Consider the following 22,589-nt stretch of genomic DNA (forward strand, 5'->3'; position numbering starts at 1 on the left):
CAGCCAGCAAGATTGACAACACCAGGTTTAAGTCCAACCGATTTATTTGATAGTAAATTCACTAGCTTTCAAGGTTACCCTCTTTGTCAGGTACCCTGTTCACCTGACAAAGAGGGTAACCTCAAAAGCTAGTGAATTTACTATCAAAGAAATTGGTTGGACTTAAACCTGGTGTTGTCAGACTTTTTACTGTGTTTACCCCAGTCCAACACCGGCATATCCACATCAAGCCAGCAAGGTTGACAGGTTGGTATGCTGACAGGGAGAAAAATATCTGAAAACCGGGATGAAAGTCTTCCTTCAACATTCCCACAGCATGAGGTGATGTGCTAGGGGAGTAAGTGAAAATCAGATGGAAGGGGAATAAGTAAAGGTTGACTCACCTGTTCTCACTCAGATCACTAACCATCACAAAATCCATCTCACAAGGAATTCTGAAAGAATAAGGTTAGATCCATTTGAAATTGATGCTGCCAAATCATTGATTTTTGATAACTGGATCCTTGAAATTGAGGTGCCTAGGCTCCTTGGCTAAAGTTGTCAATTTTTATCTCTCAATGGAGAAATGACACTCTCCGTCTTTTCCACCACCATGTCCTCCTTATTGCTTTTGCTCAATGACTCTCAGCTTTCCTCTGCGCCTCACTTGACATCCTCCTGGAGCTTATCAAGGCACTTGGTGCTGGCTTATCCTGATCACCTGCCCAGTGCATCTGCCAAGGCTCATTTTGCCAATCTGCTTCCTGTTAACTTAGTCAGCTGATCAGATCTCACTACCCACTCTCTCTAGAATATCCAAGTACTTACAAACAAGGCCCTTTCCATCCATAATCTTCTGCCTTAATAGAAACCTTGCTGAGGATTGATGCAAAATTCCGTGTTAATGAAGCCTCTTTGCCTGGTTACATCTTCCAGCACTTCCGCCACCAAGACTGGTGGTGGTATGGAGCTTATCACCAGATCACACCTTGACCTGATGTCCCACTCCTCACTTTTTTCTCGTTTGAGCATCTCACTTTGTTCCATCCCTTTCAGTTCTCCTGCAAAATCCTCATGCTTTACTCATTTCCCATGTACCTTTCCCTTCTCTGTGACCTCCCTCAGGCCCACAACCCTCAGCTACACAAGGTCATCTAATTCTGGCCTCTTGAGCATCCATGATTTTAATAACATCAGCATTGGTTTCCACACCTTCAGTGGCCTGGGCCCTAAGGTCTGGAATTCCCTTCTTACACCTCTTTACCTATGTACCTCATTTTTTTCCTTTAAGACTCTGCTTTAAACACATCTCTTTAACAAAACTTTTGATCGTACAAACAGATGAATTCGGAACAGGGGTATGTCACTCAGCCCTTCTGTCATAATTGTTCCTGATGTAGCTTTGTGTCTTTTTTTTGATAATATTTTATTTAACAGTGTCACAAGTAGGCTTACATTATCACTACAAGGAAGTTACTGCGAAAATCCCCGAGTCATCACAGTCCAGTTACACTGAGGGAGAATTTAGCATGGCCCATTCACCTAACCAGCACATCTTTCATACCGTAGTAGGAAATCCACACAAACATGGGGGTGGGAGAAAAACGGGGGATGGACATGCAGACTCTATACACACAGTGACCCAAGCCAGGAATTGAATCCAGATCCCTGATACTGTGAGGCAACTGTGCTAACCACAGTGTGCCACCAAGCATCTTGGGATACTTTATGTTAAAAGTGCATTACAAGTATAACTTGTTGTTGTTTAGCCATACCTCAGTGACATACCTCTCCACTTCTGAGTCAGAAGATTATGGGTTCAGATCGAATTTCAGCAAACTAAGCATAAGCTGAAGGTTGACACCCCTGTGTTTATCGTGCATTGGATGAGACATTTAACTTCTCGAATAAATGTAAAAAATCTACGTCCCTACTCAGAGAGAAAAAGAGGACTTCTTCCCAGCGAAAATTTCCCTTTTAAATCGGCAGCATTATCCAGTTATTATCATAATACTGTTTATGAAGGCTTTGGTGAACACACATGGGCTGCTACACTTCAAAAGTATTTGGTTATGAAGCACTTTGGGAAGTCCTGAGGTTCTAATAGGAGCTAGAAAAAAGATAATTTTTGTTTCCTCTCCATTTTTTCAACTGAAAAGACTAGAAAAACTGATATTTTTCTTTTGAAGTACAAAGGAGTCAAATGTTATGGGGGGTGGGGGGGCGGAACAAGCAGAGAAGGTGAGAGGGCATGGGATCCAAGGGCCTTTGGCCTTGTGGATCCAGAACTGGCTTGCCTGCAGAAGGCAGAGAGTGGTTGTGGATGGGTCTTTTTCTGCATGGAGGTCAGTCACCAGTGGAGCGCCCCAGGGATCTGTTCTAGGACCCTTGCTGTTTGTCATTTTCATAAATGACCTAGATGAGGAAGTGGAGGGATGGGTTAGTAAGTTCGCCAATGATACGAAGGTTGGTGGTGTTGTGGATGGTCTGGAAGGATGTCAGAAGTTGCAGCAGGACATAAATAGGATGCAGGACTGGGCAGAGAAGTGGCAGATGGACTTCAGCGCGGATAAATGTGTAGTCGTCCATTTTGGAGGACCAACGGGATGCAGGAGTACACTATCAAGAGTAGGAGTCTTAGCTGGGTTGAAGAGCAGAAGGATCTTGGGGTCCAGGTCCATAGGACTCTTAAATCGGCCTCGCAGGTGGAGGATGTGGTCAAGAAGGCGTATAGTGTACTGGCCTTCATTAATCGAGGGATTGAGTTTAGGAGTCGGGAGGTAATGCTGCAACTTTATAGGACCCTTGTCAGACTCCACTTGGAGTACTGTGCGCAGTTCTGGTCGCCTCACTACAGGAAAGATGTGGAAGCTATTGAGAGGGTGCAGAGGAGATTTACAAGGATGTTGCCTGGATTGGGAAGCATGCCTTATGAAGATAGGTTGAGGGAGCTAGGTCTCTTCCTGGAGAGACGAAGGTTGAGAGGCGACCTGATAGAGGTTTATAAAATGTTGAGAGGGATAGATAGGGTGGATTCTCAGAGGCTATTTCCCAGGGCTGAAATGGTCGCTACGAGAGGACACAGGTTTAAGGTGCTGGGAAGCAAGTACAGAGGAGACGTTAGGGGTATGTTTTTCATTCCGAGGGTGGTGAGTGAGTGGAATTGGCTGCCGTCAGTGGTGGTAGAGGCGAACTCGCCGGGGTCTTTTAAAAGACTTCTGGATGAGTATATGGGATCTAATGGCTTTGGAAGTTACAGATAGTTCTATGGCTTGGTAGGTATAGATGTGATCGGCGCAACTTGTGGGCCGAAGGGCCTGTTTGTGCTGTAGTGTTCTATGTTCTATGTTCTAAGCAAGATAGTGGAGTTAAGGCCACAGTCAGATCAGTGGAGCAGGTTGGAGGGGACGAATGACCTACTCCTGCTTCTCTCTCTTATGCTCCTATGAAGAATGAAAAAGATTAAAAAGAAGATTTAATAGAGGTATTCACAATTATAACAGGTTTTAATAGAGTAATAAAGGATTTGCTCTTTTACTGGCAAGAGGATGACAGAGGAGACAAATATAAGATACAAGGCAGGAAAACAGAGAAGAAATTAGGTGATTTTTAATGCAGTGAGTTGTGGAAGCAGACTTAATAGTAATGTTTAAAGGGAATACTATATGTACTTAAAAAGAAAACAATTTCAGGGCTCCGGGGAAAGAGCTGGAGTATTGAGACTAATAGGCAGAATGGGCTGAACAGCCAACTTGTTTGTAAATAACTATATAGTCTAAAATTATATTTCAAAACACTAGAAAGTCCCTCCATGAGACTATTCAAGCTTTTCTTGGGTGTGTGAAGTCTAAGAAAACAATGGAAGGAATTCTTTGACTGCTCTCTGTCCTTTGAAATCTGTTCTTTTTTTGAAAACTTCCTCAATTAGACTCTTAAACATACAATATTACATAGAAACATAGAATCCTACAGTGCAGAAGGAGGCCATTCGGCCCATCGAGCCTGCACTAACCACAGTTCCACTTAGGCCCTGTCCCCATAATCCCATGCATTTACTCTAGCTAGTCCCCTTGACACTAAGGGGAAATTTAGCATGGCCAATCCACTTAACCCGCATACCTTTGGACCATTATTCCGTGGAATTCCCATAGAGAGCCATTTAACTGATGGTTGATGAGCTAAAGCCATTCCATAGAGAACAACAACAGTCTCTGTTGCCATCAGTAGTCTCACATGTACATCAATAGCTCTGCAAATTCCAATCCTTTGAAATTAACTATTCAATCTACTCCAACATCCTTGGAGGCAATGCAATCCAAGTTATGACTCCACCTCTCACCTGAACTGGAAAACTTTGTCTATTTTGCTACCAATTTTCACCTTTCTCTCATCTTTACATGTTCCATCTCCAACTTTTCCCTACCTCAGCTTCTTTGTCTCCATTTCCAGAGATAGAATATCAGTTAATATTCACTAAAAGTCCACTGATTCACCTAACTACCTCAACTCACACACTGTTTCCTGTAAAGAGTCCATTCTATTCTTATAGTTTCTCCATCTCCATTGCATTTATTCCATAACAGCAACCTTCCAAAGCAACATTTCTGCTACGTCTTCATTTTTCCTGAATCAAGGATTCCCTTCTACCATAATTGACAGGGCTTGTAGTGTATCGTAAGAGTTGATCGTATTGTGATACTGCCCTCTCTGTTGGGAAGGGTGAATAAAGTGTTTGACAACACGCCTGATTAAGTGGAGTTTCATCCCCAATTTATCTAATACAGTCATCGCACTATATAAATAACTCAAAGATTCAATTGATTGTGAATGGTCTCTGGAGGGCCAGAGGCATTTAACATAGTGAAGAACTAACAGAATGGCAAAGTTTTTCTGTTTTGGCCTAATACAGTCACAGGAAACAACTGATTTTAGCTTGTGATGCCTCACCAGAGAAATTAAGTATGGTGTTAGTTCACATGATGGAAGATAGTTTGGAGAGGCCTGCAGCATATGCGTTATGTAGACGACCAAAATCAGAGCTAAATTACTCAAGTTGAGGAAAAGAAATTAGCTATCATATGTAATGTTACAAAGTTCCATAAGTACTTGTATGATAGGAAATTTGCATTGCTAACTGACCACCAAGCCCTTGCGATCACATTTGGTTTAATCAAAAGGGCATCATTCCTTGTGGCAGCATGGTTTCAGAGCTAAGCATTGATGTTTATGCTCATTAACACAATAATTTTTGTAATTTAGAGCATAGAGTATCACATTTCAACTTACGGTGTAATACTTCATCTTTTGTTAAACTAGGAAGGTCAACCAGAACTTAACTACAGTTTTATAGAATGATTCACTTAACGTTGTTTCACTTAAAGTTGTTTCACTTAAAGCTGCACTTTCCCGGAATGCAACTATAATGTTAAGTAGGGGAGTTACTGTGGTTCATACATTTATCAGAGTGATTGAATCCTGAATAACATCCTGAATGGCTTATAATTGATCATGATGTGGAAATGCTATAATTGATCAACATGGTAGAATTGATATTGTGTTCATAGCAGGGACTATGTATTTATTCAGAAACCAATTCTACACACGTTTGACCCCCCCATTGGCAGAAGTACAAAGCACGCTGGTTCTGCCTGTGGAGTAAATATAATTGTGCCCTATTCTTACAGAAACATAATTACACCCCACCCATAAGTAATTTTGTCAAATAGTCTTCATTAAAGCACATGAACCAAACCTTTATATGCTGTTAAGTATCACTGTTTTAGGTAGTTTTGGACAGCCTTGTGTATACTATAAATGTGTATACTATATATGTTAAACAATATACATCAAAAAAGATTTCCCTTAGTTGTCTTCTCTTTGGATTGGAACACTTGATTTTCTCAAATATTTCATTTCCAGAGGATCAATCTCACATTTAACCTATAGATTTATAGCATATTGAACACAGTACTGTGGGCCTGTCAGTGCATTCTAATGCTTTCCCATAATCTCTTCAGCCTTGTTTATATCACTTAAAAACCGGAGTCTTTTTATATTGTTCGGTCCTTTTGTCGAGATATTTAAAATGATGACTCTTCCACTAGTCACTCTCTCACTAATTCAATTTCGGGTGACACATTCCCAACCAACATGCAAAAGTTCAAATGAATCAATTAACTTGTCTGCTCAATTCCGTAACTAATCCAAATTCTCCTAGTTATTTTAAATAAAATCCTGTCTCCTTGTTTGAATGTCCTGAGCAAATCTGAAAGCCACAATGGATTTGTGTTGCGTATCCAGCTCATTTATGTCCGATAACAAGCTTAGTAATGCCGGCTTTGGATATTATTCCTTTTTAAAGGGCAGGCTCTATGAGTTTTCGTGCAGATAGTTATTTTTTAAAAAATCCTCCAACTCGTTCGACCTGCTTGCACTCACAGTAAAACCTGTTAAATGCTACAGGGCTCGGGAAGAAACGTAATGCAATAATAAAAAGTCCAATCCGGAAATTACATTCAGCACTTCGGGAATTTACAAAGTAAATTATAACTGGAGGCAATCACACGCCTAATAAACACCGGGTACTTTAGAGTGGATTATGTTAGATTGAAAGCAGACGTTACTGTGATCGCCAGGGGGATAAGATCAGATAGGGCCGTTCAAAAGGTTATTTGGGTGTCTGGTGAGCATTTGTCCTCTCGTAGTTAAAATGATTATTACGAATATCGAAGCTCCGCGACCTCAGGAAGTCAAGACACTGATACCGAGTACTCGAACTTTAAAAATTCTTGCAATAACTTCAATCTTGCTGCTTATTGTTATAGTGACTGCGCTGATTGCTGTTGTGTTGGGTGAGTATGATTTTTATTCTTTGCATGCGGGCTTCTATTTATTATTGTCACATCAAAATTTCTTGACTTTTAATTTGCATATTGCACTTTTCTGGAATAGTAAATGGGAAAATGCAATTGTGTTGTATGTAACTAATCCACTCAAGACTATATATATTTTTAAAAAAGCTGATTAGAAAGTGGACACTGCAGAATGTTGGCGATATACAGCAGTTCAGACCATCTCTGCAACGTGGGAAACCTACATTAATGTTTTGAGTCTGTGTCCTGAGGAAGGGTCTAAAAATGAAACTTCATTTGCCTGCCCTAGAGATTCAGAACTCGTCCCAACTTTTGCGTTCAATATTTGCAAACTGCTTGGCTCCGGTTGACTGCTGCAGTGCATATGGTGCAAATGCACCCACAGTGTTGTTAGGGAGGGTATGTCAGGGTTTTGACACAGGAACAATGATACAGTACCAAATCAGAGTTTTGTGTGGCCAGGAGGGAAACTTGCTAGTTGTGTTGTTCCCGTCTATCAACTGACCCTGTATTTGTAGACTGTAGCTGTTGTGGGTTTGGCAGGTGCTGTCTCTCAAGCCTTGACGGTGCCTGCAGTATCACTTGGACACACTCACTAGTGGAGGGAGTGAAAGATTGAGTGGGGTGCCAGTTAAGTGGCTGCTTTATCCAGGATAATGTCAGGCTTGTTAGAACAAACGGAATATTCTATCCCACACTGGACTTGTGCCTTGTCGAAGGGCAGGCTTTGGTAAGTCAGACAGTAAATTAATCACTGCATGAATCCTAGTCTTTGACCTATTTGAGATTGTTTCAGATTCTAACCACTTGCTGCCTTTGTTTTTGTAAAATAAATATTCACCACCTGTTGCTACTTTAGCTTTCCAACTGCCTTAAATCAGTCTCCCCTCCCTTTGGCTGTAGAAACAGTTGGTTGCTCTGCCCCTACCCCCCACCCCCAACAAACAGCCAGGTACCCTGTCCAAAGCTGCTATGATTTTTGAGCCCTTCTACTGAATCTTTGTTCTAAGTAGAACAAGTCCCTTATCCCTGCAGGTAATGTCACAAATGTTTGCTCATTGACTCTGAGATGAGGTAAAGCCACCTTTTTTGTGGTCATTTAATACAACATGTGGAATATAGATAAAAATGGCTGAAAGAGACAAACTTGAAATGGTTGCAAATAAGATATCACTCGCCAAAAAGGTACAGTCTTATCAAATGTGTCTGGGAGTTAACTAAGCTGACAAAAGACAATGAGTCATGGCAAAATTAGCCTGCTAGTTATGCAAAATGGATCCTGCGAGACCTGGCTAACAGTGCTACCCATTACAACAGCTATTGACAGCACATGTTTTAGACTCCAGGTTGTCTGCAAAACCCAACAGGCTTGGGTCCAGGCTGTCTTGCAAATTCATTTTGATGGGAAAGTGATCATCACTTCCTGAAGACAATATGGAAAAAAAACCATTTTGCACCTCATCAGCTCCAAGCACTCATCAAATTCAACTGGGAGAAGCCTGTTAATTTCAAAAGGCTAAGTCTTTTTAAAAATTGGATAAAGACAAAGGACATGGGATTCTTTTAGCCAAAGCATACTGGTGGTTCACAGCTCTGTTTACTGGGTTCACAGCTCCACCACTACAGCCAGGGATACTTTTTTCTCTCAGAACCAAGCAACTTCTGACTGAGCCGCAACATTTGTTCCTTGGCCCCAACAACTGAAAAGACTCATCACTCTTCAACCATTGAAGAAAGAAACAAATACTTTCCGGGACGCTGCATTTTACGATACAATCCTACGATGAAGGCTTGGGTTGCACCACAAAGATTTTTATACCTACCTGACCATGTGACAAAGGTGTGTCTCTTGATGGCAAGACAGCCCTTAGTCCCTTGAAATCCAAATTAGCCAAGTGTTGAAGGGGGGCTGGGAATTGTATGAACCTGAAAATATTAACACCTTCCATAGTATAGTAACTGGTTGTGTGCATGTTGATATGTCTGGTCAATTACATTTTTTCCCAAATAAAATTTTGGCCTTTTGTGTCACTCACTCATCTAACTCTGATCCACCAGAACGCTAGACTGCTCCCCAGTGTGAGACATCTGCTATCTCCTACATCCACAGGAAAACAACACATCCAAGAGTGGTAGTGAACCTCCTACAACACACCTAACATCTGGTGCCTACACCTGGATGTAATGCTCCAGTTCAGGCTGAACCAATGTTTTATACAAATTTATCATAACTTCCTTTCTCAGCCCCTAATTAAACCCAGGATCTTGGATGCTTACCTGTATCCTCAATCTATCCTTCAACCTTCAGTGATCTGTGGCTATCTGTGCACAGATCTCTTCTGTTTCTGCAACCACTGAGAATTGTACTCTTCTCACTTCTGCCTGAAATTGCATTTGCTGTTGTCTGTCCATTTCACCAGTTGATTGCTAGCCCCCAATTTTGGAATTGTCTTGTGCACCCAAGTGCAGGTCATTAATATATAGAAAAGCAGTGGCCCTCATATAGACCCAACATACCTCTGTGCCTGAGTGGAAAAAGTCATTATTATTTTCTGTGGTTCAGCCAATTTTATTAATATTGCTGCTATTCTTTGTCTTCCATGGGCTCTCACTTTGAGCCTATTTAGCATTTTATCAAACTCCAAATCCTCTGTTACCTTGTCAGAAAACCCAATTTGTCCATGCTATGTTTTGGTTCCAATATTTATTCAAGTCCCAAATTACTCTTTCACACCAAGGTTAAACTGATTGGCCTGTAGTTACCATAAATCAACTGGTAGGGTCAGTGACAGATTTTTTTTTTTCAATAGTGGGGGGGTGGTGGTCACCATTTTGTTTTTGCATCATTAAATAAAGGTTTTCTTTTGATGTAATTGGTGAGTTGTTGAACACCACGTGTTTAAATATTTGGGGTATATTTCTGGGTCCTAACCCTGCATCCTGTTGGTGCCTGACAGATTTTTGACAAGCTGTCAGTTAGTTGCCAGCAGGTGTAAACATTCTGGTCAAGATGGTGACAGTCTGTCCCTGACTCTGGGGGGGGCCAATTGGAGGTGGCATCTGCTTGAAGATTTTATTTTGAAGCCATAGCTGCTAGACTGTTAATATTAGGCCCTCCATACACACGTACGCAATGGCTTTGAGCTCTTTAACGAGTAGAATTGTTTGCCTGCAGTTTGTAGCTGGCTGTCCCTGAGGTAGGAACATACCAGCAAGATAGGCTGGTGTCAGGAAATTGCAGGCCTGTCAACTCTGCTTCTGGCCAGTTGGCGCAAGATAGCGAGTGGAGCCACCATTTTAGCGATGTGGAGTGCAGCAGCATGAGTTTACCATTTAAATCCAAAACCTTTCCTCAATGGTTTAACTGGCAACCTGGTGATGGTGAAGTTAAAATGGGGAATGGAATACAAGGGCTAGTTGGTATCAGTTGATATATGAACGTGCAGCTGGCGATCACAAGAATATATTGATGGTGCCTTAGTGGGTCATGTTGACGAAGTTCTAATAAGATGTAACAATGTCCTGTACATTGGAGGAGTTGATGAAGTTGGGGAAAATGAGAGAGTAACAAGTTCTTCAAATAAAAATGTGTAAAATTTGAGTACTTTTCTATGTTCAGCCATTCAAATATGCTGTATTTAGATTTGCACTGACTAGGTCAGGGGTTGTACTGTGCTGCAAAGTGTAGATGACAAACTAATTGTAGACAACTGTAGTAGTTTGACTCTGAATATGTTCAAATTTGAATTCGGGTATAAGTTGAACCAATAAAACTAGCTTTCAATGTTCTTTCAAAAAAAATCCAGCACCAGCTGCATGACTGCAACATGCTAGAGAAACAATAAGTCAACTGATACCTATGGAGAAAATGGACTGATTTTGTTGTTTTGAATGTACACTTGTCAAAGCTGTGCTTAATATTTTAAGAGGGCTAAAACACAGAACATTGCAGAAGTTACATGTTTTATAGGGCGTTTGTGTGGGGGATATTCTTGCTGCAATAGCTTTGTTTTGCGGGGAGAAGAAAACAACAAGATTTTTCCAATTGGGGAACACAATTAGATTGGAGCAATTTAATAGAATGTTCCTAAATCTTTTTAAAATAAAACAGCTTTGTCCTAATCCAAACTGAGTTCTGACTAGGTCAGGGAACTTTAGCATGAAGTATTGTTTAATACTAATTGGTTTATGTATCTGTCTCCTTTAAAAATGTTTTTTATTTTGCAGTTCTTTACTTCCCAGTCAAATGTACTGACAATGAAGCTTGTAAAAGATCTGATCATGCAGCATGTGGTACGTGTGGCAACTAATTTCTATTTAGTTTAAAATATTGAAAAAGCACTTGTGAAATTCAGTTTGTACAAGCTTTTGGTTGGGCTGTCACTCTGGGCACCTACATCAGAATGATAAATTTATGCAATATGTACAATGGAGATTAAACAGAACATGAAATGGGAAGTTACAGTTAAAAGTAAGCCCCAAACTTGGGAATTAAAAGTTCTCTAAACTCAAAGGGTGACAAACCACTATTTTGTTAATTGGTAACCAGAGTGCAAACTCCAGACCTCCAGGTAAGTAATTGGAGGGGCAAGGGAAATATTTTTCATGAAGATTTGTGCTTTACCAGTGATTTTGAGTTGGTACCCACAACACTATTGGCTTAAGAGTTTGCACAAGTCTGGGCTGCTTCTAGGAGTATGGAAAAAGAGTCTGTTTTCTGCTGTCATTTTAAGTACCAACAAATTCATTTTTTTTTCTTGTGGAAGGTTGTGGACGTCAAAAAGGAGTAACTGGCAGGATTATAGGTGGAACAGGCACAAAGAGTGGCGAGTGGCCCTTTCAAGTGAGTTTGCAGGTTAATGGATATCATGTTTGTGGAGCAACCCTTGTGGCCTGTCGATGGATTCTGTCTGCTGCACATTGCTTTGAGCACAGGTAGATGTCAATTATTCACTAACATTCAGCTGTCAAATTTAATTTTGGTTCTTGTCACTCAGGTGACGAACAGTAAATTCATTAAATAACAAACCAAATGAACATCTGGTGAGAAGTCCATTTTGCAAATCAAGAACTGCTCTTTTTTTGTAGTAAAATAAAACCCATTGAATTAGAAGATTTGATTGGACTGTGAATTCAAGTGGTACAGCTTGCTTCATTATCATTGTCCTGCATTTGAATCTTGGCATTTCTTGCCTGACTACCCTAGAACATTCTTTATAAAATTGTCAATCTATTTGTGACCTGTACAGGAAATTTGTTTTGAGCTGTGGTTGGGGGAAGTGCTTTCAATCATAATTTTGAAACAAAAAGTAACATTTGCAGCATAGTGAAGAATGGAGTACAACAAACCTAAACTCCTTGAAGGAGCTGGCATAGGTCCTTCCTACTTCCTGTGTATGATTGCATGAACACAATGGATGAGAATTTTTGTTACTTTAGCCTTGAACAAAGGATTTTGTTACTTTTATGACATCATAGATCTATTAAACACCTGAAGTCTTAGTGATAACTACCATTTTGCCCAACTGGATATTTATTTTAAAATAAACCATTGTTCAATTTTTAAAGAAACATTGCACGTTAGTGAGAATAAGTCACAAATTACTTGACATAACACTAAAAGGGTCAGTTTAATAATGTTTCAATGACACCTGCTGATCTTGCACTGCAGGCACTATCTTTTCTGGTGTTTCACTACTTCACAAATGGTGATGAAGGTGACTGTTTGGCTTGCATTTTTCATTCTACCAGAAAGACTGTGGAACTCCCATTGCATGAGCCAATTGCTTCTGAAATTTCCACATCCACTGGAATATTTCAAATGGCAGTAAAGAACACCACCATGATTACAATTGTCAAAATACTATAATATGAACTTGCTTGTTATATTAATGTATCTAGAACCATAGTATCCCTACAGTGCTGAAAGGGCTATCCAGCCCACTGAGTCTGTAGTGACTAGAACTGGTCTAAGAAATTGTGACACACTGTCCTGTTTTGAATTCCAGAAATAGGTCAGAGGACTGGACTGCTGTTTTTGGCTTGCACTTTCTAGATCAGCCAAACAACTATGAAGTCCAACATCGCAAAATTAAGAAGATAATCATTCATCCTCAGAAAATATCAACTTCCTATGATTATGATGTTGCCCTTTTGGAGTTGACACAGCCAGTCCAATATACAGATTTTGTCCAACCGGCTTGTCTCCCTGCAGCCACAGCATCCTTCCCTGGAAGGAGGTGTATGATTATTGGATGGGGGACAACAGAGGAAAATGGTATATATCTTGGTCTTTAGTTTTGTATGAGTTAAAATATAAAATTTGAACTGCAGTTCCAAATATTTCATACTTCTCTTTAAAAAGGTAATCAAAATAAATTGCCAATGCTTCCCAAGCGCATAGCACAGAATTGCTATGTGCTTCATGGAGAGGAAGAGCAAGTTGGAAACTTGATTCACAAGGGTTATTTTTAGAATCTAGCAATTAGTAACATTGAAGGCATGCATTCTGGCATTTACTAACATTTGCACATTTTTAAAACTGTCTACATAAATCTGATTCATTTGCTGTACTTGTGATTACTGCTCAGTGTAAGAAATTATTGTAAGATGAGGCCTGCTTTCCAACCCTGGGCAGATGGAAGGTGAGAGTTAAACTTTCTCCAACTGCTGCAGAAATTGGGTTTAAGCTTCTTGATTCAAGAGCCACACCAGTCATTGTGCTGTGCAGAGTGGGCAGGATGTTTCTCCTGCCCAACAAGGGGGCTCATGATCAGTCATTGTTATATTGTTGGGTAATAATTCCAAAGTTATATTGGATTTGAAGTGTTTTTCTCCCTGCTGATACTGCCACACTTAAGACTTTTTAAGCAGACAGTGTTGATTTCAGATCTAGCATCTACACACTTAGATGATGGGCTGCAGAGGTTTTATTCTACAAAAAGGTATTCAGTATGGCTGGGTGTGATAAACCTAAGCTTTCCTTGCAGGATTCAGAATACCTCTGGTGCCACAAAAGGGTGGCCTTGTCCATCTTGACCGTACTTGCATAGTCATTGCTTTTTAAGAGATCATCTTTTTCTTGAGGGCCAAACATAAACCCATACAACAAATAACTGGCCAGTTACAGTATTGACATAAGCCTGTTGTCTTTATTGTTCAGTGCTTTGATCTTGTTTTGAAATAATTTTTAAATATTAAAACTTTACTTGCCAGGATCACCTAGTAATGAGCTGTTGCAGACTGAAGTGAAAGTTTTCAACAATAGGCAGTGTCAAATTGGCAAAATACGAATAACTAAACAGATGCTTTGTGCAGGGCTCTTGGAAGGTGGCAGAGATGCATGTCAGGTACAGATTTTTTTCCTTTTACTCTGAATTGTCTTTTTAAATGTGGCACTTTCCATCAGGCACCCTGCACATATAGACTTTCACACCACATGTGTCAACTGAAGAGATGGACAGAATTGCTTTACACACAAAAGGAGCTATATAAATGCACAGAGCCCTCCAACTTTCCAGACCTAGGTGGCTGAAGGCTTGGCTGCTGATGGCTTTGCGGGATAGATGACTGCCCAAATTTGATCAAAGCCCAGAAGGGCACACCCTATTGGACTGCTGATCTTAAAATTGCAAAACATGTAACTGCCCTTTCCCTCATTAATACACTGTCACCTGATGTTTTTGCTTAAAAAAAAAGTTACTGAAGCTTTTTGTCATCATCTCATCAGTACTAATGCAAGAATACAATTGTGACAATTTGTATAACAGAAGATGCTGGGTGCTGTTTGGTCAGCAAGTTGACTAAGTCCAGGAACCCTCTTTTCCTGCTATATAAATTGTTGCAATTGTTTGAAAATTCGCCACCTTGAAGATTGGTGGTCACTATAAATTTTGAATCCTGGATGATGTGCTCTGTGAGGACTGAGATGCATTTGGTTCTTTCTGTATTATTTGAATTGAAAATTAGTCTCTAACCATTACTATGAAACAAACCCCATCTAGTTTACTCTTTAAGGAAGAGGGTCTGGCCTACATGTGACTCCAATCCCACAACAATGACTATCTCCTCTGCAATACCCAACAAGCCACTCAGTTCAAAGGCAATCTGTTACCCCTTTCCTTCAAAGGATAATAAAGGCACTTGTTTTCTTTTAAACAGGGCTACTAATGTGACAGTTGTATCTTCCCAAGGGAAGAAAATGGGTTTTTTTTGCTATTCAATAATTCTGTAATCATGAGTGGAATCATAATGTTGGGTAGTATGACAATTTACCAATTTGACTATTAAACCAGTTGCATTTTATTTAAAACAAATTCAGAACCTTTATGTTTTTGTTGTTTCTCTGCCATGTAACAAATTTACAAACCAATTGCACAACTTGCTATGTACAACTTTAACTACTTGACCTCTTGGTTTAAGTACTGAAGGGGTACTTAATTCCATTTGATTTATTACTGAATATTGATGTGTTGATTTCTAGGGAGATTCTGGAGGACCCTTGCTATGTCAAGATGAGAATTCTCGGGCATGGATGGTTGCTGCAATTGTTTCCTTTGGGGCAGGTTGTGGAAGACCGAATCACCTAGGGGTCTATGCAAGGACAACAGCCTTCTGGGAATGGATAGGAGAAATAACAAACTGGTGAAGTGATGCTGCCAGTCTGAGTCATGGTGATATGGAACTTGTTATAACAGAATGGCTTACAAGTTGACCATCCATACTTGCATAACACTAGTGACTGAACATTTTAAACCTTGAAAGTTTTCAGCTCTTGCTGTGACTCTGGACCTCAAGTTAAACTTTATGGTATTCCATAAACTTGTTTTTAATGTAATTAACACGAGTGCAAATACCTCATTGCAGATGTTCTTTGTATAAATTATACACTATCTTGTAAGTTTAACTTAATTGAAGTGCCTGAAATTTGGGTTTATGAAAATCGGGCAAGTTGAGCCTGAATATTTAGCACTAATTGCTTCATGTGGTGTCAGTTAACCCATCAAAAATTGGTGGAATTGTGTGTGACTGAATATTTCAGTGTGAAAGACAAAAGTGTATACTTATTGTAATGGCAATGTATTATAATGGAGATGGCAATTTACAATAAAAATTGAAGTTTTAATTCCTGTTTAAGTTTAACTTTGTAACAATCTATTTAAGACACTTCTGAAAAGAGATCTGTACTGTTTTAAAATGTTTTTGACAGAACTGTAGGTAGTTTTATAATTCATTTGCAGTTCACCAATCAGTAAGGGATTTTTATAACTAAATGCAGTACTTACACCAAGCTATCAAAAACAAATTTAGGGAGGAAAAGTCTTTTTTGATAAGATTCCTGATGATGGCAGAGGAACAGGAGTCAAAAATACTTAGTTGGTGAGCAAATATACCAATACATAATGCCTGAGCATACTCTAATGGACAAGCAAAGTCTAATGGATACCCAGTTAGCAGACTGTTGCAAGGACCAGTCTTTGAAATCCTTACCCTAGAGAATTGTAGATAGTTGTAATGGACTAAGATTTTTCAGTCATTCAGGGAATTGGGATGTAGGGAGTGGATTGGAATTGTTTTTTTTTGGGTTGAGGATGAGTAGGTTACTTTTTTTGGTCTGATCAAGGTGCATTTTAAACATGGCACTGATCTCCATGCAGCTGGGTTTTATTGGTGTATTTGGAGCTCCACCCTTCTACACAAGGTGTTTCTTTTCACAAAGTTGTGAATCTGTGGAATTCGCTGTCCAGTGAAGCAGTTGAGGCTACCTCTGTTGTTTAAGACAAGGATAGATACATTTTTGAACAGTAAAGGAATTGAGGGTTATGGTGACTAGGCAGTAAATGGAGCTATGATCTTGAATGGTGGAGCAGGCTCAAGGGGCCAGATGGCCTACTCCTGCTCCTAGTTATGTACATGGCAACAAGAAACATCCCCATCTGTGATAGTGGGGTACAATCTGGAGAAATAATCAGCCTGAACATGCTACTTACTAGAACCAACACCATTTTAAGATTTTACTCTGTCTAAACATGGTTGAGAATCTACTATAGGTATCTGGTCCTTTGCACATGTGACTGGATTTGCACCTTGCATTGAGTTATAGCCCATAGGATGTCAAGCTCAAGGGAACATAATTACTAATTCTAGAATTGCATCAGGATCTGACAGTTAAATTGCCACTGCTCTATATGGTGAGTTTGATTTGGGTCAGAAACTTGTTTTGAAGTCCACATCAGTAATAATTTTTGCAGTTTGAATTTGGCTAGGGTGAGTGTTCACTTCAGGAATGATTCAGATGACCAACAAGGGAGCTTTTATCATAAGTTTAAGAATGTGGGAAGAAAATTAGCAATAACTTTTCAGTTACAAACAGATTAATATTAACAGCTAAACTCTATTCCAATAAATCATTGCCATAGATTTAATGCAGCAAAGACTAATGCTCATGTGATACTGAAATTTTGCACTTTTGATGCAATTCTGTATCCAAACACACAAGCTTGGGATTGGAACAGCTTTAATCCTCAGGTCAGAGATTTGCAACCCTAACTCAAGGGATGCAATGGCATATTGGTTACTAGACTTCTTTGCCCCTAGAGTTTCTGGATTAAAGGTTGAAATCCCACCAAAGTAGGTGGTGGAATTTTAAATTCAGTAGATTAATTCCAGATTTTTTAAATTGACATTGAAACCATTGTCAGTGGAGGGTGGGGGGGGGGGGAGAAAACCCATTTGGTTCATTAATGGCCTTTAGGAAAAGAAATGTCATCCTTACCTGGTCTGGCCCATGTGCCTGAAAAGCCACAGTTGTGTGGTTGACTCTCAACTGGCCAAGGGCAACTAGGGCTGGCCAATAAATGTTGGCCAGGCAGTGATGCCCATATTCCATGCATGAATAAAACAATCCTAACCAGCTGTCCTCTGGATAGATCCAGAACAAGTGGGAGAAACACTAGGGAAACTAAGCACCAATAGCATATTTCCCACTCTAGGAAGGTGAGAAGCCTTGCTTTCAGCTAACCAGCAGAATTTCCAATAGTAGGGAGAGACAAACACTGCTTTGTGTGGTATCTAAACTAAAACAGCAGCCAAGCAGAAAATGAAACATTAAACTCACTAGGAAGGGGAAAAAACAGCCTAAAAACACATGACCTGCCAACCAGTCTTCCTAACAATGCAGGGTCATAAAACAAGTCTGGAAAGCACATGAGGCCCAGAATAAAATAAAGAAAACCTTATTTAAACTATTGAAGTAGCAATAAAAGGACTCCTTCAGACAGCACAGCAACAATGAGGAGGAAAAAAAAATTGAAAAGGTCTGCTTAAAACTGCAGAGAACATGACTAAAAAAGGCTCTTAAAGGTACATTGACAAATGCCTCAACTTCAGAATTTTAATCCTTGTATTCCAATCCTACCCTGGTCTCAACACATTGAATGCATTCAGTCCTACATGTGTCCCTCCAATTCTAGCCTCTATAGCATACCTGATTTTAATCATTCAACCCATGGCTGTGACTTCAGCTCTAGAATAAATCTTTGTTTCTTTCCTCCTTTAAGGCATTGCTTTTAAATGATCTTTTTACACATCTGGTCTAAGATGTAGCTCATGTCAAATTTGTTTGAAAATGTCCCTGTGAATTACCTTGGTTCTTAGTATTGTAAATAAAGTCACTTATTATCAAATTGCCCATGTAACTAAATCTCAGTATAGTAGTTAACTTGCACCTCATTCATGCTCCCATAAAAGGAGACATCCAGAGCAATTCAAGCTGTCCCCATTTATTTTTACCTTTGTTTAGTATTACTGTGAATATTCAGAGTTCACTACCAAGCATTTTTCTGTCGTGAAATGTCTGGGTGATGGTGCCACTATCCCACCTTGGCTTCCAAAACTGTTTTCCACAAGCGTACAAGTCTACTAGTCAACTGGACTAGTTGAATGAGAGTTTTCTGATCTTAAGTCATAAAGTTTAAAATTTGAACACAGTATAATTTTAACAACATTCATTTCATAGTTGAAATTAATTGGTGCTATGAACTACTACAATAGTAGTTGAATTTCAGCTACTGCATTAGGTTATTGTTATCAAATTAGTTTATTCTTCTGCAATATTTCATCTAGTTGACGGTTTGACATAAAAGAATAAACAGCAGACTATTGGCACACATTACTTTTCTGAGTTATTTGGAAATTCTGATCATTTCATGCAGTTGTCCCAGTATATAAGAGAAAATTGATTCTGTACATATATGAAACAAAGTCCAATTTTTCTATTCCCACACTAATCAATAGGCTGAACTGATGCTGGATAATTCACTTTTCTAATAGTGTTGGCTTCTGTGAAGAACTAACAGTGTACCTAAGGCTAATGCAATAAACAAGATATATCATGGACTTTCAAAGGACCTGAGACATTGGTTATATAAGTTTCAACATAGCAAACCCTACAGTATTCTCAGCTTCATTAATAGGGACAGAATACAGAAGCAAGGACATGGGTTCAGCTTCCCCACCACTGAAGTCAATCTGTTTGGCTTGTTATTTGCTGGGCTTACTTTTACATCCTCTTTTGAACAGCGGTGCAACATTCACAATTCTCCATTCCCAGAATCTGAGGGAGACAAACATGACAAGTACCACCTCTGCAATTTCCATTCACATCTTTCAGTATCCTTGGATACATCTCATCCAATCCTTGTGCCTGCATAATCAAGTTTAATTATCTGAGTTCCTTTTGAAAGCCCTGTCTCCACACGCTCCAGTACCACATTCTAATTTGATAGGTGATGATAGAGGGTTGTTTTTCAGACTGCAGGTCTGTGACCAGAGGTGGGCCATAGGGATCAGTTCTGGGTCTACTGTTGTTTGACATTCATATAAACAATGAGGCATGGTTATTAATTTGCAGATGACACCAACATTGGTGGAGTAGTGGACAGTAAAGAAGGTTGTCTAAGACTACAACAGGATCTTGATCAATTGGGCCAGAGGGAGTCTTCATCAGTCAGAACATTAAAGGAAGTAGGACATTATGTTACAACTGTAGAAAACATTAGTAAGGCCATATATGGAGTATTGCATGTAATTCTAGTCACTCTGCCATAGGAAGGATATTGCTAAATTGATGCTACCAGGACTTGATGGTTTGAATTATAAGTGGAGGCTGGATAGGCTGGGATTTTTTTTCCCTAGAGCGTAAGAGGATGAGGGCAATCTTGCAGCAGTTTATAAAATCATAGATAAGGTCAATGGCCAAGGTCTTACCCCCCAAAGTAGGGGAATCCAAAAGTAGAGGGCATAGGTTAAAGATAAGTATTTTAAATGATCCTGAGGTACAACTTTATCACACAGGGGTGATGTGTATATGGAATGAGCTGCAAGAGGAAGCAATAGAGTCAGGTACAATTACAACATTTAAAATACACGGGCAAGTAAGTGGTTGGGAAATGTTTAGAAGGGTATGGGCCAATGGCAAATAGGACTAGTAGGAAACATTGTTGGTGTGGATGAGTTTGGGTAAAGGGCCTGTTTCTGTGCTGTGACTTTACAACACTTGGTATAGAAAGGTATTTCCCATGTTGCTTCATTTTTATGCCACTCATCTGGAATTGATGTCACCTAGTTTTCCATCATTTCACGAATAGGAACAGTGCATTCCTATTTAATTTAATGTTGGCAAGTGTGAGGTGGTCCACTTTGGTAGGAAGAATGGTAGGAAGGACTATTACTTACGTGGCGAAAAACTGCAGCAGGCGACGGTGCAGAGGGACCTCGGGGTCCTTGTGCATGAGTCGCAAAAACCCAGCTTGCAGGTGCAGCAGGTGGTCAGGAAGGCGAATGGGATGCTGGCCTTCATAGCGAGGGGGATTGAATATAAAAGTAGGGAGGTCTTGCTGCAGCTGTATAGGGCATTGGTGAGGCAGCAGCTAGAGTACTGTGTGCAGTTTTGGGCGCCGCACCTGCGCAAGGATATTTTGGCCCTGGAGGGAGTGCAGAGGAGGTTTACTAGGCTGATACCGGAGTTGAGGGGATTGAGCTATGAGGAGAGGCTGAATAAACTAGGCTTGTACTCGTTAGAGTTTAGAAGAATGAGGGGAGATCTCATTGAGACGTATAAGATGATGAATGGGATGGATAGGATAGAGGTGGAGAGACTCTTCCCGCTCAAAAAAGACAGTAGGACTAGGGGGGCACAGCCTCAAGATAAAGGGGAGGCGGTTTAGAACGGAGTTGAGGAGGAACTTCTTCACTCAAAGGGTGGTGAATCTCTGGAATTCTCTGCCCGTTGAAGTGGTGGAGGCTGCCTCGCTAAATATTTTTAAGAAGCGGGTTGATGGGTTCTTGATAAGAGAGGGGATTAAGGGTTATGGGGAGAGGGCGGGAAAGTGGAACTGAGCCACAACAGATCAGCCATGATCTTATTGAATGGCGGGGCAGGCTCGAAGGGCTAGATGGCCTACTCCTGCTCCTATTTCTTATGTTCTTATGTTCTTATGTTCAAACTCCCCAGCCTTTTGAACACCTTGATCCCACCAACTTTTCACCAAGGAGAAAATCCCCAGTGTTTCTAACCAATCCAAAATAGCTGGAGACCTTACATCAGAACCATTCTTCTAATCTTTGCTTTATTTTTGCTGAAGCATTTGTATCCTTCCTAAAGTGCTGTGCCCAGAAGGGATATTATTCCAGTTGAAAACAAGTTTTATAAAAGATTCACCATAACCTCCTTACTCATAAATCCTAAGGATTTATAAATAAAGATTTATTTATAAATTTAAGATCCTGTATGCCTGCTGTCTCAACCTACCGCTATTTTCAAACGTTTGTGTACATATAGCTCAGATTCCTTTGCTCCTGCACCTCCAATGGAATTTTATCTTTTGTTGTAACTATGAGCAGTCAGGCAGAGAGAATGACATTTACCAGGAATTAGGAAATCAGCTATGAGACCTGTAGCTGTATGGAAGCTTTGGGAGCATAGAAAGCAATTAGGGCCTATGAGGCATTTTTGACATTTAAATCCTTAAGCATAGGGAGGATCACTTAGGCAAAAGTTAACAGAAAGATGCCCATGAAATTTCATGCTGAGAACAGCTGGAATAATGGGAAATTAAAGTGACTTTGGGAGGAATTTTTCATTAAAAAAGTTTCCTCAGGTAGTGGATACTGCATTGTGAACCACAAATTCAGCATTCCAAATTAAAATTACGAACAGGCAGTCTGAAGTTTCTGGCTATGTCCAGTGTGAGCAGGGTTTCAGGTAATCGTGGAAATATTACTGTCAAAGATACTGGGTTCACCCAATAGTGAGTTTCCATTACAGGTCATTTGATAGCAGGAATCTCAGTTCATTTTCACAGCCTGCCTAACCCATAATGTGACATTAACTAACTTCTATTTACAATCAATCGACTGCAGAATGGAATGGAATGGAATCTATGACCTTTATTTGTGCAGCTTGGTCCTATTACATCAGTAGGGAGCGGTTACTAAAATGTTTCAAAAAGATAAGGATGTTATTTAATTTTTTTTAATGCTCTGGACCAGAGGGAACATTTCAAAAAGTACACAAACTCTCACTGAAAAAGATCTAATACAAGAGAGATACACTCATATGATTTAAGGAATTAATCTAGGCTGAATTAATCTTGGTTTGACTTACCAAGCAATAGTTACAAATTAGGAATGCTGAATTTTAAATGGACTCTTTATTCTATTATAATTTCATGAAGAGCA

The 22,589-nt window shown here is 39.8% G+C and overlaps 1 protein-coding gene across 1 annotated transcript; it reads left to right on the plus strand.

The window, feature by feature from the left end:
• The first annotated feature begins 6,522 nt into the window (after window positions 1-6,522).
• On the plus strand, window positions 6,523-15,938 carry LOC145349892 (transmembrane protease serine 6-like). The gene is made up of 6 exons (XM_080198519.1): window positions 6,523-6,830; window positions 11,079-11,144; window positions 11,618-11,786; window positions 12,860-13,128; window positions 14,067-14,200; window positions 15,334-15,938. The coding sequence occupies exons 1-6, from the start codon at window positions 6,689-6,691 to the stop codon at window positions 15,496-15,498; spliced, it is 945 nt and encodes a 314-aa protein (XP_080054645.1). The 5' UTR covers window positions 6,523-6,688; the 3' UTR covers window positions 15,499-15,938.
• The last annotated feature ends 6,651 nt before the right edge of the window (window positions 15,939-22,589 follow it).

This window comes from Carcharhinus amblyrhynchos, chromosome 1 (genome assembly GCF_965287045.1).
Source record: "Carcharhinus amblyrhynchos chromosome 1, sCarAmb.v2.hapA, whole genome shotgun sequence".
In the NCBI taxonomy this organism is placed as follows: domain Eukaryota; kingdom Metazoa; phylum Chordata; class Chondrichthyes; order Carcharhiniformes; family Carcharhinidae; genus Carcharhinus; species Carcharhinus amblyrhynchos.